Consider the following 15,899-nt stretch of genomic DNA (forward strand, 5'->3'; position numbering starts at 1 on the left):
AACGCCCCAGTGGACACTCGGCCGCGCGCACTGCACGTAAGCACGCTCCTGCACAGGGGCTCAGACCCCGGTCGCCAGCGTGCCCTAGCCAGGCGCCCCCGACCGGGATCCCAGGCACCGCCAGCTTATACGCATACACGGGCCTCACGCCCCAATGGGACTGCTGGGAGCACCCCCCCCATAAATAATACCCTTTCCCAACCTCAGATGGGGTCCCGGCGCGCACACACACACACACACACACACACACACACACACACACCCCCCACACACACATGCGCTCTTGCTTGCATCCTCACCGGGGTTCTGAGCGCTGGTACTGCCCTGCGTCCCCACGGGGGTCCCGGGCTTAGGTGAGCCTGCAGGAACTGCCGGTGCCCACGCATGTGGCTCCAGGCCCACGCGGGCACACACCTCCCCAGTCTGCACACGCGTGTATTTCACGTGAGCTGCACACCTGCCAGGCCGCCCAGGGCACCTGGCTGCAAAACCGCATTCAGGTTTTGGGGGGAGGGGACTGGGAATCGGAGGCCTAATTCCCACCGCCCCCAGCTCTCTTAGAACACCCGCCTCCCCAAATGTCCCTGGGGCGCAGGTAAGACGCCCCAGAACTGTTGCCCAGTGGCGCCCCTGCATGTGCTATATTTATATTGGAAATGTGTACCTTTATATATATTTCTTATATGTAAGAACCTCCCCCCATTCCCGCTCCACGTTTATACTTGGGTTTTACCATCCCTATTCAGCTTCTTCCCAAACCTGCAAAAAACCCCATTTCTCCAAGCAGGGACGTGGGGCGAGGCGGGAGCAGCCTCCTCTCTTCCCACTGTGGACGCCCCTCGTTCTTAAAGGCTAGGGACCCCCCTTCCCACGAAAGGCCGAGCTACATCACCGAATCCCCAAGCCCTCCTCGAGACACAATCGCGGGGGTGGGTGCTGGCGGCGAGACATTGCTTTTTGGTGTGTTTGCTGTTGCTGCTTAAATTAATCCTGAGTGACGGCCTGCAATTCCTCTCCACAAAGAGACCATTTAATGCCCCCCCCTTCTCGGGCGAAACTTCCATTTGCCCCCCTGAGTCCAGCTTGGCAGCTCAGGCCGCGCGCTACCAGCCCTCCTGGTCTTTCCCTCAGGTGCGCCCGGGGCTTGGAGGCGGGTTCCCTGTGAGCACCGTGGACCTCAGGAGCGAGTGTGGGTGGGTTTTGGAGGGATGGGAGATGTCTTAAAATAGAAGCGCCTCGCTGAAAGGAGGTGGGGGGAGGGCGTCCCAAGACTCCCTAGACGGCCCCACTGCCCAACCAAAGCGCTCCGGATGCCCCCGCCCGGCCGAAGAAAGATCAACTTCCGTGCCTTCTCCAGAGCGCCCCGAGGGGAGGATCCAGACCGTCCCCCACGTCGCCCTGAAGCCCCCCAGTCCGCGTGTGTTTGTGGAAATTCCGGCAGAGCCGTGCAGCCGGTGCCCGGTGCCCGTGTGCTAGCCCCAGCGTATGCCCCTCGCCAGGCTCCCGCCGCCTGCGACTCGTTTCATTGTCACCTTCCGGGTATTCTTTTCGTGCGTGACATTTCCCCGACCCGCTGCAATTGGCTCACGCTTGGCTTGGGGGGGCAACATAGGTGGGTGGGGGTCGTGGGGAGGCCTCCCCTGGGCTCAGGCAAGGGGAGAGCTGGGTGTTTTCCACGCGCGGAACTTGGGTGCTGACTGTCGTTGTCACTTGCAACGCGCACCACCGGGTAGAAGGGGACAGCATAGCCCTCCAAGGTGCGGACGGCCGGGACCCGAGGGCATTTGAGGGCCAGGGCTCAAAGTCGGGCGTGCGCGTGCGCCGAGGCGAAAAGGCGGGAAGCGGTGCGTTGAAGCCCCGGATGTGGAAAGCGCCTGTGGCACAAGGTTGTGTCGCTCGGCAGGCAGAACGGCTCCAGGCGTTCAATGAGGAGTGAGGACCACTGCCCCCGCGGGCAGGTGAGGGGAAACCGGGAACGGGTGTGAAGGAGCAGCGGCGACAGGCGAGGCCTTGGGCCGTTTGCGTCGCAGCCAGAAGCACCAGAATGATGCCAACTAGACCCCGAGGGGGTCTGTGGCGGCCTTTCGGACCCCGCACTGCGCAGGCGCGGCTCCCTCTAGCTCCGGCGCGGCCCAACCCCTCCCCGCGACCCCGCAAAAAGTAACCCGGTGCGGGCGTCGAGGGCCGGCCTGGTTCGCATTCTGGGACATTCGCCATTTGCAGCACCAGAGGCCTGCGCCAGAAGGGGCTCAAATGGCGGCGTTTTGGCCTCGAGGCGGGTTCGGTCCCTTCACCAGGCGCGCGGCGTGGGGTTCCGGGCCGCCGTTTCCTCAGTGTCCCTCCTCCTGTGCCATCTTGATACCCGACAGGGGATAACGAGAGGGCTTTGGGAAGAATGCGATGTTAATGATTCCTGTTCTTTGGCTGCTCGAGGGACTTTTTGAGCTTTACTGCCCCCAGAATCTTGAGGGCAACTTTGGGGCGTCCTTACGGAGAGAGAATCCCTCGTGCGCGTCTCGGCCTCCAGACCCCTAGCCGCGGAAGAGCCTCCCCATTTCTCCCCAAGTCGCCTCTTTTCTTGTGTGTGAATAAGGGCGGGGAAATTTACCAGGGGAGCATTTTGTTTGTTTCAAGGGTTGGCTGGGTTTGGGGGCGTTTGGCCTCCAGCGAGCACAGGGAAGAAATGTGACTAAGTGTTAGAAAATGCGCTTTCCCTTTCCCTCTTTTCCGCCCTCAGGCCGCGGGAGTTGCGCAGCTTCTAAGAACCTTTATAAAAAATTTCCCCCTCAGATATCATCTGATCGACACCGCCTTCCCTCGGCGCTGACTTCTTGAATTTGGGGCGCTAAGGCCTCTCCATCCATTGCTACCAGCCATTTTGCAGCACTTCTTCTGGGCAGGCCGGGGCAGAGGATGGAAAAGAGGAAAAAGAACGTGTGCGCCGAGTGGGTCCGACTTAACCTGTTGGCGAGGGAGGCTAGTGCTGGAAGAGGCGTCGCCCCCAAGTCTGCCCCCGGAGCTCGAGCAGCCCCCGGGCGTTCAGAGAAAGCACTCAGGGGCCTCCCGATCTGCCCCTCGGAAGCCAGTCATAAACCCGACTTCTCATCACCCGAAACCCTTAAGGGCGCTTTGATGGTGTTAGGTCCTTTTCCTTTTCCACGTGCGGATGACTCAGCCCGCTCCAGCTGCGACTGGGGAGGTGACCCGGGGCAGCGGTTGACACGGCGCTCGGCACCCTCGATGGGATGGGAGGCGCCCCACCCCGGTCGCATCCACTCCCCTCAGGCTCCCAGACCACACTTAGCTCCCCTTTCCCCCTTTTATTTTTCGGGTCATCTTTTCCCTCTTCTTTAAAAAAATTATTTTAAAAATTGTAAGTAGTTTTTGTACTTTTTTTTTTTTTTCTTTTTCTTAACGTGAGACAGAGGCTGGATAATGGAAACAGGCATTTAGAAAAAAAGAAAGGAAAAAAATACATGTCGGCTGTCCGTGGAGCTCGAGCCTCGCCTGCTTGGCGACTGAGCTTTTGGTCGCCGGTTCCCTGGTAGAACCGGCCTGGGGCACCTGGGATCTCTGCCCCTGAAAAGGCGCTATAGAAATACGAGGAATTATCATGATTTTAATAAAATTGTGTCTCATTTAGGAGCGCGCTTCTGCACTGCCTCTGTCGTCGGAGCCCGGGTTTGCCACCGCAAAGTCTGTAATCAGAGAAAAATACCAGCTTTGTTGAGAGTTAGAATATATCATTGGCTAATGTGTGTGGTTTTTTTTTTCTTTAATAATGCTAAGCATTGGAATAATTAAAGAGTGCGAAATAATTCGCCTCTCCTCTCCCCTCGGTATTGTCTTATTTAAGGGTGGAAAGCGCACTTTTAGGCAAAGCTGGTTAGTTTTAATGCGGGCTTTTTTTCTCAATCGCCTTCCCTCCGCTCCGGTTTGATTCGCAAATCCCCAAACTGGCACAAGCCGGGAAACTTGCCGCGGCGGCCGTTCTTCTCCCGGAGTTGGAGGCTCGCTTTCCTTTTTTCCCCCCTCTTTCAGAGACAACCCTCTCCTCTTCCCTCCCCCGCCTCTGGGCCCTGACCCACTGCCTGGTTTTCGCTAGAGCGATTTAAAAAAGAAAGAAAGGAAGAAAGGAGCCGGGCTCTGGTACCCCCGTGCCAGCCGAGGGCGCGTTTCCCTGGCGGCCGGCTGGTGGGAGAGTCAAACCCGGTGGCTGGCGGGTGTGGGGTCTCAGATGCACAGTCTCGTCGCCTACCCTGCACCCCCCCCCAAAAAAAGGATCAAGTAATCCAGTATTTCTAAAGATCGAAGCCTCAGAGAGCTCAGATCCCTTGTCATATTTTAAATTAAGCTGAACAGTTCTTTCTTCCCAGCCTCATATGCAATAGGAAGAGAAAATTCGGTCCTCGAGAGCTTGCCTTTGCAGCCCCGTGCCCTTGGTAGGGGAGAGAGCTGTCTACTTGGGCTGGGGCTGGCATCCAGCCCCAGGATGGTGCCACTACCCACAGGGCCTAGATTTGGGGCAGGAGAGCAGGGTCCAGGGCCAGTGGTGGGCACAGCCTAGGGAGATGTAAGAATAGAAGAAGAAACATTTCATCAGGGCTGCAGAGGTTTGCTCCAGGCTGGTGGGAGGCTGAGCCACTGTCCTGGTCATTCCCCCAGGTGTTGGGTGGACGGGCTTGAAAGGAAAAGAGGCTTTGGTGGTGCTTGGGGAAGACGCAGCTCCCTCGAGAAAAGAAAGGGGAAAGTAAGTGGGCAAGAAATTGGGGGTAGGGGCTTGTGCCCCAGGCACCAGTGGCTGTGCAGTGGCTTCGCATTGCAAAGGGAGTTACTTATTTATTTGCTTCAGGTGTTTTTAATTAAATGGGTTCCTGTTTTATTTACCTTGTTATTCGGTGCTTAGACTTTTCAGCGATCCCTTGCATTCTTTTTTTTTTTTTTTTTTACATAAGCAGAAACTTTTTTCCCCCCTTGGAAAGATATTGTGGGAGGTATTTTGCCTTCAGTGCTTTCTCTTTCCTGCTTTTTTTAAAATTTAATTTTAAAATTTTAAAGTAAATTTAGTGCGAGCGAAAGTGAGGGGGGAGCCAGCTGGGGCTGGAGCCAGGGAAAGAGGGAGGCAGATGCAGCAGAGTTGGGCCTCCCTTCCCGCGGCAGCTCCACCCCAGGACCCCCTCACTCTCTAGGCCCCCTTCTGCCACTGCTACTCCCTTCCTCTCCCTGCAAGGCTCTTTTGGACAGGGATGAGGAGAGCCTGTCCTGATGGGTGCTCATTCACCCTTCAGGAACCCCTGCCTCTGCAGAGCCACTTTTCCCTCATGACCGCCGAATATCAGGGCCCCCCAGTCCCTGTCTGCTTACTCCCTTCAGTCACTATGGCTGTTTGGCTTTCAGCTCGGTGGGCCCAGTTTGTCTCCCACACTTGCCCTGCTTGTCCACTAACCCGGCTGCATAGTTGGTTGCCCTGTTGATGGGATCAGAGTTGGGCAAGCACAGAGAGAGACGGACAGACAGACAGAGGCGCAGAAACCCGTCTGCAGCAGTGAGGATTCAAGGGGCTTCTTTTCACTACGAATTTTTGTGGTCACATGAGTAGTGCACTTGGCTCTGTAACGTGCGTGTATACATAGGTGCTCAAATTTGAGGCTGCGGGTGTGGGCTGGAGCTATTTCTAAGGCATATGAATTATGAGAACTCTGTAGTTGAAAAACTCAAGGCCCCTTGAGCGGTACTGAAAATGTTGTTTCTTAATCTGGGTGGAGGTACACAGGTGTGTTCACTTTGTGAAAATGTATCGAGTGGAAGACTTAGAACTGTGTGCTTTCTTTCTGTGTGCCACACTTCAGTTAAAAAGTTTATTTTTTAAAAAGGAAGGCACAGCCTCAAAAGTAAAGGCCGAGGGTTACAAAATAATAATAATGATTATTATTATTTAAATAAGAAAGTTCTCCAGCCTGCTTTGCTCAGGCCTCTCCACTAAGGAATGGTGGGAGGGCTTGTAAAAATTAGTGGGCTGATAAAAAACCTCTCAGGCATGTGGCCCATGAGGCTTCCTTCTTCCACGTGTGCAGAGTGCCTGGAAACCACCTGCAGACTTAGGTTTAGCTGTAGGAGTTTAACGTCTCAGGACCAAAGGATAAAAATTGGTAAGGAAGAAGTTACATGCCAATTACATTTTGCTGTCAACATCTGGAAAGCAAAATTGCAGCTGTTCTCCCCCTCCCCATTACCACCTCTTCTTTTTTTCTGCACACTTAAATTTTTTGTACTCGTGCCATCCATACTTCGGTTTTCTGCACTGTTAAAACATTTTCACGGCTCTGATGAAATCAAATTGTTGGGTTTGGGCTTTAAAAAAAAATATGTATGTATATGTATGTATCTTACAGTCTGACAGTATAATTTTTTGGAGCGATTTATTTGAACAGGCCCGCAATCAGTTGATAATCCCCTTCCTTTTCTTTCCCCTTCTTGGCCTTTCCAGCACCATTCAGGCCAGAAGCTTGAGGGAGAACGCTTGGCCGCTCTTGCCTCTGCTTCTTTGGGCAGGTACTGACAGCTTCGCCCTCCACGGCCCTTCTGCGGTGTTTTTGTTTTCCCTTCGCCCCCCAAAAATATTTGAACCAAAAAGCCTCTTTTTTTTTTTCCTCCACCCACAGCAAACTGAAAGGGCTAGTGAACCGTGATTCAACAGAGCGAGGGCGCCTCTTTTCTTCCTTAGCATTAATTAACTCAAGTTCGTTAGGACGTTGGGTCTGTCGCCCACAGTTTTCTCTTGTGTGTGCTGAATCGGGTCATAGAGGGAGACTTCCCATGCAAACAGTTTGTGTTGGAGCTGGAGGACACAGAGGGGGAGAGAGGGTAAGAAAGAAAGGGAGCCAGTGAGGGACGGATTGTGGCCGAGGGGTGGGCATGGTCCTAAGCTCTGGGCACCCTGGTGCCAGCCTCCGAAGGGGCTAGACACCAGGGGAATAAGGATTCTCAGGTTTCCTTGGCAATGATTCTGATAATAAAATAGTTGGGGAGAACAATACATTTTGAGGGATTGAAAAATGTCTTCCTTCCAACTCCTAAAACTGTACATTTGGGGGAAGCCGCTTGCTTGGACAGGGCCCATCCAGCTCCCCTGAGCCCTCGAGCAGTGAAAACCTCGGGCTCTTCCCATCCTGGCCACCCGCTCTCTGCCCCAGGCTCTGGGCACTGCCTGTTGCCACAGCAACTGCAAGAAAGAGGTTCTCTCTGGGTCTAGGGGAGTGCAGACCAGGCAGAGGGCACCCGGAGCTCAGAGAAACTCTCCTCTTGCCCTGGCTCTTCTCTCCTGTGGCAGGGGGAATAGACCTGGCAAAGCAAGGGGGTGTCAAAACATCCTGACGGAACTCATGGAGCTCATGAAGAGGACTTGGGAAGACCACAGGAATTGTCTCCAAAGTGCAGGGCGAGTGGTGGGGACAGGGGAGAGGACCGTCTTCCCTGGAGGATCCTCAAGCCTTTTCTGGGGTCAGTAGTTGGCAGCCGGGCCTTGGGCGAGTTTTCAACATTTTGCTGTTTGCTCTGGCCTCCTCTCTTGCCCTCCAGATATTTTCTCAATGCGCCGGGCACAGACCTCATCTTCACCTGCTAGTCTCCCCTTCCCATGCCTTTTGTCAATTTTTCAGTTTTTCTTTAGAGAAAGTTGTGAAGTTGGCTTGTGGGGTTCTTCCTTCTTCCCGGGCCCTTGACCACCATGGAGTGACACTTTCCAGGCCGACTTGATGGGTGAGGCTCAGGCTTCTTCGCACTGCCCTTGCTCCTTGAAGCCCTTGGCTGTCATCTGTCCTGTGCGTTCGTTCATTCTGATCTTCGGAGGGTCCCATCCTCACATAGCTCCCTGAATGGACGACTGGGCTCTGACCTTCCCGGCTTTTACTTCTGTTTGGTGACATAAGAAAGTTTCAAGCTAAATAGTGAATTAAAGACTAGGGTTTTGTTTCCCATACTCTGTAGAGGATGAAAGTAAACAATTTCCAGTTGCACTAGAGAGAATAGATCGTCTTCCCCAATACCTCTATTCCTGCCCGATTTTATTCAGTGCCAGGAGGGAGAGGGGAGATGTGCCTGGAGCAGGGTGGTGTTTGGAGCCAGAATGAGGCTGCCTGTTGGCCCGATCCCAGGCCACCGCTCCCGGTTTGTAGTCAGGAGGAGAAAAGGAAGGGAAGGGGGTGGGTGTTGGTTTATAGGAGTGTGCAGCCTGGTTCTGAGGCAGGCCTCATCCTAGACCCAGCAAGGGGTGCGGGGCAAATCCATTCAGCAAGCTGAGGATGCTAGAAAACCCCCGTCCGGTCCGCCATTCCTGGGCAGAGAAAAACAGGCCCAAGTCAGCCAAAAACCCGCTTTGTCCAAATTCTCCGAGCCTCCTCGCAATGTGCATATTCTGGTTTCCATGCTTGGCGGTTCCAGACTCTTGGATGATTTTACTCTGGCTGCAGAGCCCCTTCCTGCCTGCCCCCCCAGAGAGGGGAGGCCCCACCCACCTCTCAGATAAGCAGCCGGCCCCTTCCTTTTGCTGCCTACGGTTCTCTTTCCATTTCTGTCCGGGAGTCGGGCCACTGCTTTCTTGTATCCCTTCTTCTGTGGGACAAGATGGAAGATCTCAGGGATACGAAGTTGGCTTCTTTTCGGTTCAGGCCAACGCTGAATTATAAAATCCCAGGAATTGGACAGGCTAATCAGGGCTCTATTTGTGGCCTTTTAAAATTTCCTGCATCTTTTTTCACCCAGGCTGCAGAGATGCAGTAGTAAAATGGATCCTGATATATCTGGTAATTCCTATGTAGGTTTTGTCAGTTATTTGCACTGTGTATAGTTATCTAAATTAACACGGACATATATAAAACTAGCATGTGTCCAGGGTCTGAAAGAATAAATCTGAGCCTTAAAGCAAGCAGGATGTGGACAAATAGGATTTTTTTTTTTTAAAGATAAAGTGACCTCCAAATAGTGGCCCTGTTTTTAAAGATATAACTTCTTGTGCTTCTAGATGTTTCACTATTGGCAGGTATAGGCCAGTTGCAAAACCTGTCTCAGGCTGGGAAAATTATTTTGTTTCCTTGAAGATTTTTGAATACTGTGTATATGAGTGAGATTCTGTACACATTTCCCTGTTTTCCCTTAAATAATCCAGAAGGCCTCATTTGTTTTGTGGATTTTTGGAAAACGACACATTTAACTTTCTCAAGCTAGAAGCAGTCACTTTAGCTAGTTTTTCTTTTCTTTTCTTTTCTTCCCCTTCTCCTTCTCATTCTTCTTCTTCTTCCCCCTGTCCTAGAGTCCTTATCTTTTCTCCTTGCTCATTTTTCCTTTTCAGCTGCGTCTTCTTTCCCTCCATCTCTGTCCTCTCTCTTTGCAGTTTTGGGCCCAGCTTGTCTTTCTCTCTCAGGATTGGGCTTCCTTCTCTCTTTCTTTCTCCCTCCCCCTATTCCTCATCTTCCTACGGCATGCTCATTCTTTTTCTTTTGGAGGCACATTTTTCCTAGTGATGGCTGAAACCAGCATGGGTATTTCAGAAATGTTTCAGTGAAAACTGTTGTTGTTTTAAAAAAAATCAAATTCTATATACGTGACAGTAATGAGAGAGGCCTTTCTCTCACAAAGGCAGAAAAATTCCTCTCCACAAACTAAAAGCCCATGTGAATTTTAAAAGTCTAATCTCTGGCTTCTGGGATTTTTCTGTTAAATGAGGGAAAATACCTTTCCCCTCAAATTTCCCTGCTTTTCCTTAATTTTTCCTCTTTGTTGTCTTTAATTTTCTTTTTTGCTCGCTACTGTCACCAGCATCACTGGCTTCTTTACCCCTCCGTTTTTTCTCTCATTCCCTTTCTCCCCTTCCCTCTCCTTCTCCTCCAAGGCTTGCCTGTCCCCTTGCTCCCTCCATCCCCTGAGCCCTTACATTTTCGGGTGGCTCAGCCCTGGAGAAGCCTTGAATCCTCAGAGGTTTTTTTTTTTTGCCTTGGCTCTAATCGGGGTGCAGGGTGCAGAGTATCTGAGCTCCCAGCCAAGACCGAGACTGGGACAGGTAATCTTCCAACAGGAGCCTCTACTCTCTTAACAAAAGGGGGACAGTCCCCTTTTGTCTGGGGTTTCTGAGGGGCGTGTCCAGGACCGAAAGCCGCCATCAGTGGCATTCAGGAGGAGGGGGCTGTAGGGGTCGGGTTCGCCAAGTGTTTCTATTGGAACCTGAGCGATTCTTCTCTGTGTGCCCCACAGGAGGGAGAGAGACCCAGTCATTAGAAATACCCTGGCTGCTCACCCAGGAGGGCCTCCCCCGAGAGCCAGATGCCTCTGTGGGAGCAGGGTGAGGGGAGAGTGCTGCCTGGGAATCCTCTCAGCCCACCTTCAAGGTTACAGGCCACTGGCAGGTGAAGGACAATTGATGATTGTTCTCCTTCCCTGTTCCTCCCCTGGGAAGTGCCTGTTGCTCCTCCTGTTAAGGGAGAATTGAGGGGGTGCAGTGGGTCCCTGCGGCTCCATTGAGACACTCCGTTGGTCCTCCTGGGCCACTTTTATGTGCAGTCTCTCCACCACTCCATCGACCTTTGACCTCTCCCTTCATCCAGGAGTGAATCATGGATCTTGTCCTGTTTCCCTAACTTACAAGTGGATCCTTCCATCCACCATCTCCCTTGCCACCTACCCAGTTGCACCACCAGATTCACAATCGACCCATGTTTAGCACCCGGCATGGTGGTCTGTGAGATGGAACATGTTAGAATTCTCTAGGAGGCTCACATTGGCCGTTTTCTGTTTGGTGTCTAATATTTAGTATGAATCGGAATACCAGAAAAACACACCCCCATGCCAAATATAAACTCACTTGTAGTTTCTACCATCTCATCTTTATTATTTTTGTTTGTTTGTCTCATCTCATCTTTGGAAAGTAACTTTGCTTCTCTCAGGGTGGAGAGAGACAGGGTTTGGTACCTTATGTTACTCAGCTAATATCCTTGACTAATTGGACCGAAGCTGGTTATTAATGTGATGTTAATTATTGAACACCACCCTAAGAGGCCTGTCTTGCAGTGACACCTGCCTCTCGCTCTCTCGCCTCTAACTGTTCCTCTCGGCCAGTCAGGCCAGTCAGGCCAGTCAGGGCCTGGACTGGGGTCCCAGGTGCTGGGCAGCAGTGTTCCTGTGGTCTGGGTCCAGCGCCAGCCCAGGGCTACATGTTTTGTTTGGGCACACCCCGGGCCCTCTTCCTCGAACCTTTCCGCTGAGCGTAAAGGCCGCCGAGCACAGGGTTTCAGATGGGGAAGAAAGGGGCGAGAGTGAGCAGTGACCTTTCTGCTGCCAGCTGAGGGCTGAGCCTCGCCTGGGGAGAGGGCAGCTGGAGGGACTGGGTTCTGAGTCGCATCAGTCTCTCCCTGTCTGTGTTCACGTCCTCCTCTGCTCTTCCATTGCTTTAATAACTGTCTCCTCCTTACTGCTTCTCAAAGGCCTAAAGCATGGCTGCTCAGGAGCCCCTGCCGGAGGAGAGGACCCAGTGGAGGCTTCCACACTCCTGGCTTCTCTCCCCCATGTTCACCTTCCTGTCTGGGAGGAAGGTCCAGAGCAGGGGTTCCCCTGGGGAGCTCTTCCTGCTGACTCGGTTTCCCCAAGGTTGTCTCACGTTTCCTGATAGAGCTCTTTTCTGCTTTCTCGTTTCCTTTATTAGCTCTCTCCCTTTCATTTAGGGTTCTTATTTCATGCTCTTGCACCTTGCTCCATATGGTTTGGGCCCTTTAGTCTGAATTGAACGGGGCACAGGTAGGTGAGTGTTCCCTCTCCTCCAACCAAGAGACACTAAACACAGATCAAGTGGAGAGGGCAGAGCTGGAGAAAGCAAAGAATTAAGAGTTCAGGAGGTGGTGGTGGTGGCCGTCGTGCATAGGCAGGACTCTGTGTTTGGAAGTAGTGTCCATCTTCGTGCCTGTGGCACTTCCTCCTGGGGTTGGCTGTTGTGTTTGTGGCTGAGTGTAGTGCTTGTCAGTGGAGTGCTGTGACAGGAGGCTATTTTAATAAACTGTTGCAGTTTCTCGAGCGGAGCTGCATTGCGTTGGCATCCCTCTTCACTGCTAATGGAGCGTGCGTGGCTGGGTGTGGGCCGCCGAGGGAGGCAGTGAGCTCGCTGGGGGCTGGGGAGAGGGAGGCCGTGCGTGAGGTGCTGGGGGGCCTGCCTGCCTCGTCTGGGAGTGCTCCTGTGAGCAGCAGCCAGACCGGGGGAAAGGGTGGCTACACCCTGGGCGCCAGGTCCCTGCCCTGGAAGTGCTGCTGGCATCGACACTTTCCGAGCTCTCTTTCTTCTTCTCTTTCTATTCATAGCACGGCAGGCAGGCTTGTGTGTATGGCCAGGGAGGAAAACTTCCACTCGCCCCTGTGCGTCCCATAAACAAAAAAAGAAATAGAACCAGAAAAAGAGTGTGCGGGCCTTAGAGAAAGAGACTGAAACCAAAACACAGAGAAGAAGGCGCAGCTGCTTTCCCCAAGGCCTTCTGGGGCTCCCTCCCGCCCGACAGCCCGCCCCGGAGTCAAGCCTTTATTTATTTATTTTTCTGGCTTAAAAAAAAAATTCTGTGTCTTCCTCAGTCCTAGTCCCCCTCACCCCCTTCAGATTTGCTGGGTGGCCGCTGCCAAATGGACCCGAGTGGGAGCCTGGAATGAAAAATTCATAACTGCTGGACTTTGCTTGTTCATTAGACGTGAACTTGTCGATTGGGCAAATTGTTTTTGGTCTCCAACTGCCGGGGGCTCTCCCCACCCTCTCGGCTTGCCAGGTTCCCTCCTCCCCTTGGACGCAGCCATTGGCTGCTCGAGGATGTCTCATTGCCAAATAGGTGGATCCTTCTCTCTCTCCCTCCCCCCCTTCCTCCCCCCCCCTTTTTTACTGGCTTTGGCACAAGCAAATGGATGGGGATTGAGCATGAAAGGGGAGAGAGAGAGGGAGTTTGAGAGAGAGAAAAGAAGCAAAAAAAAAAAAAAAAAATCCAAAACCCAACCAGAGCACATACATACACACACAAACACACACACACACAACACACACACACACAGCCCCATCCCATCCACGTCCTCTCTCTCTCTCTCTCCCTGTCTCTCTCTCTCCTTCCCTCCCTCCCTCCCTTGCTCCCTCCCTCTTTTGCACGCTTCTGCCAGCGACGATCTGCAGCCGGTCCGAACTCGTCCTCTTCCCCGGGAATCTGCGAGCTCCCCCTTTGCCTGCGATCAGGCTCAGAGGCGGAGGAAGGCAGCTCGAAGTTTATACCCCTGTGCCGCTGCCAAAGCCGAAAGCCTTTTTCTTCAGCTGCCGCTTTTCCCCCTCCTGGTTTTTGTTTTTGTTTTTGTTTTGCACAGGGGTGGGGTAGGGCGTGTTGTGTGTTGGGGGGGGGCGGGTGGGAGGTAGGTTTTGACTTTTAAATTTTGCATATTTTTCTTTTATTTATTTATTTATTTATTTATTTTTAACGGGAAGATGATGCGCAGGGGGTGAAACTGAAAAAATTTTTTTTGTTGGCTTTTGTTTACCTGGCGTGTGTGGTAACCAACTCGCTCCCTCTCTCTGCTTGCTATCCCTGACCTTTCTTTCTTTTTGCTCCTTTAAAAAAAATATTAATTTCCCCCTTCTGTGCAGTGGAGCATGGGTGGGGGGGAGGAGGGGGAAGGGTTTGAGAATCCACCCAAGCCCGGCCCCTATTCCCCAGAACACCAATAATAACCCCCTTTAAAACATTTACCTTCCTCCCCTGCTCCTCCCCCTCCCCCCTCCCCCCACCCGCCCCCAACTCACAACTCTGTTGAGTCCAGAAGCTCAGAATCGGGCGTTGGGCTTTGCCGGGTGCTTCAGATCAATGGTAATTATTTAATTTTTTCCAGTTTTATTTTTGTAAACAGAAATCAATTATTATTTAAACTTCAAACAAGCAAACAAGCAAAAAAAAAAAAAAAAAGAAGAAAGAAAAAAAGCAAAAACTGAGAGCCCGGCCCTCTGTCACCTGACTGAGTGGGAAGGAGGGTGAAGGGGTCAGTGGGGATGGGGCGCAGGATGCCCCACGTAGCTTTTAACCCTAACGTGGTTGATTGATACCACCTCCTTATTTGTGTTAACAAGAAGCGTTTTCTTCCTTATTACTGAGATTAACATTAGTATTGGTGTCGATTACAAAGCTGAAATCACATATTTAGGGTTTAGATCTGATTTTTAAAATGCTGGGGTGGATGTTCCAGTCGGAGCAGGAGAAAAGAGAATGAAAACAGCCTGGGGAGGGGGAAGCCAAATCCGTTTCCTCGCTTGCTGGCTCGTGGATGTCATGTTCTCTCTTCTTGGGGGTGGCCAAAAACCTACCAGTGTCCGGGCGTGAGGCGGCCCCCGCATGCCCCGCGTGTGCGTCCACGGGCATTTGTGCAGACTGGACACTGTGCTGGGGCGAGCTGAGACGAGTTCGAGGCTGCGATAGAACATGGAGATGTCATGGGCGCGACAGAGCCTGGCGGGGATACCAGCAGCGTGTGTGTGTGGACGGCAACGTTGTCTGTGCGCGCGTGTGTGTGAGTGAGTGAGAGAGAGAGAGAGAGAGAGAGAATAGGTGTGTGCTCAGGCTCTGGGTGTCTCTGTCTGGCTGCTGAGGCTGAGATGGGAGCAAGCGGCTGGCTAGGCTGGTGGCAGCTCCAGACCACACTTTCCTAGAACAATCGCAAGAGAAAATTGTTGTGCGGGGGGCGGAGGAGGAGAAGGCGATTTTTCTTGTGCCCCCCTTCTAACGCTTCTTTTCTCCTTTTCTCTTTCCCCCTCACCCCGTCTTCCCCTCCTCCCGTCTTCCCTCGCCCCGCATGCTCCCGGCTTGCCGCCTGCAGGATGAGTTCCACCCGTTCATCGAGGCGCTGCTGCCTCACGTCCGCGCCTTCTCCTACACCTGGTTCAACCTGCAGGCGCGGAAGCGCAAGTACTTCAAGAAGCACGAGAAGCGGATGTCGAAGGACGAGGAGCGGGCGGTGAAGGACGAGCTGCTGGGCGAGAAGCCCGAGATCAAGCAGAAGTGGGCATCCCGGCTGCTGGCCAAGCTGCGCAAAGACATCCGGCCCGAGTTCCGAGAGGACTTTGTGCTGACCATCACGGGCAAGAAGCCCCCCTGCTGTGTGCTCTCCAACCCCGACCAGAAGGGCAAGATCCGGCGGATTGACTGCCTTCGCCAGGCCGACAAGGTGTGGCGGCTGGACCTGGTCATGGTGATTTTGTTTAAGGGGATCCCCCTGGAAAGTACTGACGGGGAGCGGCTCTACAAGTCGCCCCAGTGCTCGAACCCCGGCCTGTGCGTGCAGCCACATCACATTGGAGTCACAATCAAAGAACTGGATCTTTATCTGGCTTACTTTGTCCACACTCCGGGTAGGTTGCTCTCAATCCCTCTTTTGCCCACCCCATTTTATTTTACTTGCTGGCATTTGTTCTGTTTATTGTACCTCTTCTTTCCAAACGATACATGCATAGACGCGATGGGCCTAACTGGTGCGCCCGTCCTGCTGAGGCCTGAAGCACGTTTGATGTTCCCTTTTCCCTTCTGTTTCCCTCCACTCTCTCCATTCTTCCTCCTTTGCTCATTTGCCGTGTTACTGATTTTCGTGCATCTCCATCTTTGGAGGACTCATCTTACCCAAAAGACGCTGCAGGTCCTAGGACTGGGGCCAGGATGCCCCAGAATTATCCACGATGGTGAGAGTTTGTGATGAACACCACTACCACAAAAAAAAAAAAAAAAAAATCACTCCTTGCTCTGATTTAAAATGAATCAGAAGAAGTATTGGGGGGCAGGTACTGGTTTTCCTGCAGCGTCCCCTCAAGTCCTGGGGAAACGCCAGATTTGGCACAAGCAGGGTGGGCAGCGGTTCGGTGG

General features: G+C 52.7%; 1 protein-coding gene across 6 annotated transcripts in view; it reads left to right on the forward strand.

Moving 5' to 3' along the window:
* Positions 1 to 15,899, forward strand: part of NFIX (nuclear factor I X) — a 96,864-nt gene that overhangs the window by 13,263 nt on the left and 67,702 nt on the right. For 3 of the 6 annotated variants that reach the window (XM_082379792.1, XM_082379791.1, XM_082379794.1), the window contains one exon: positions 14,863 to 15,394. In XM_082379792.1, the coding sequence (XP_082235918.1) occupies positions 14,863 to 15,394 (532 nt within the window). Of the gene's footprint in view, positions 1 to 13,457; positions 13,863 to 14,823; positions 15,395 to 15,899 lie in introns of those variants that run through there. The other 3 variants (XM_082379793.1, XM_082379796.1, XM_082379795.1) reach the window with 3 other exon arrangements.

This window comes from Balaenoptera borealis (genome assembly GCF_965194805.1).
Source record: "Balaenoptera borealis genome assembly, chromosome: 2".
In the NCBI taxonomy this organism is placed as follows: domain Eukaryota; kingdom Metazoa; phylum Chordata; class Mammalia; order Artiodactyla; family Balaenopteridae; genus Balaenoptera; species Balaenoptera borealis.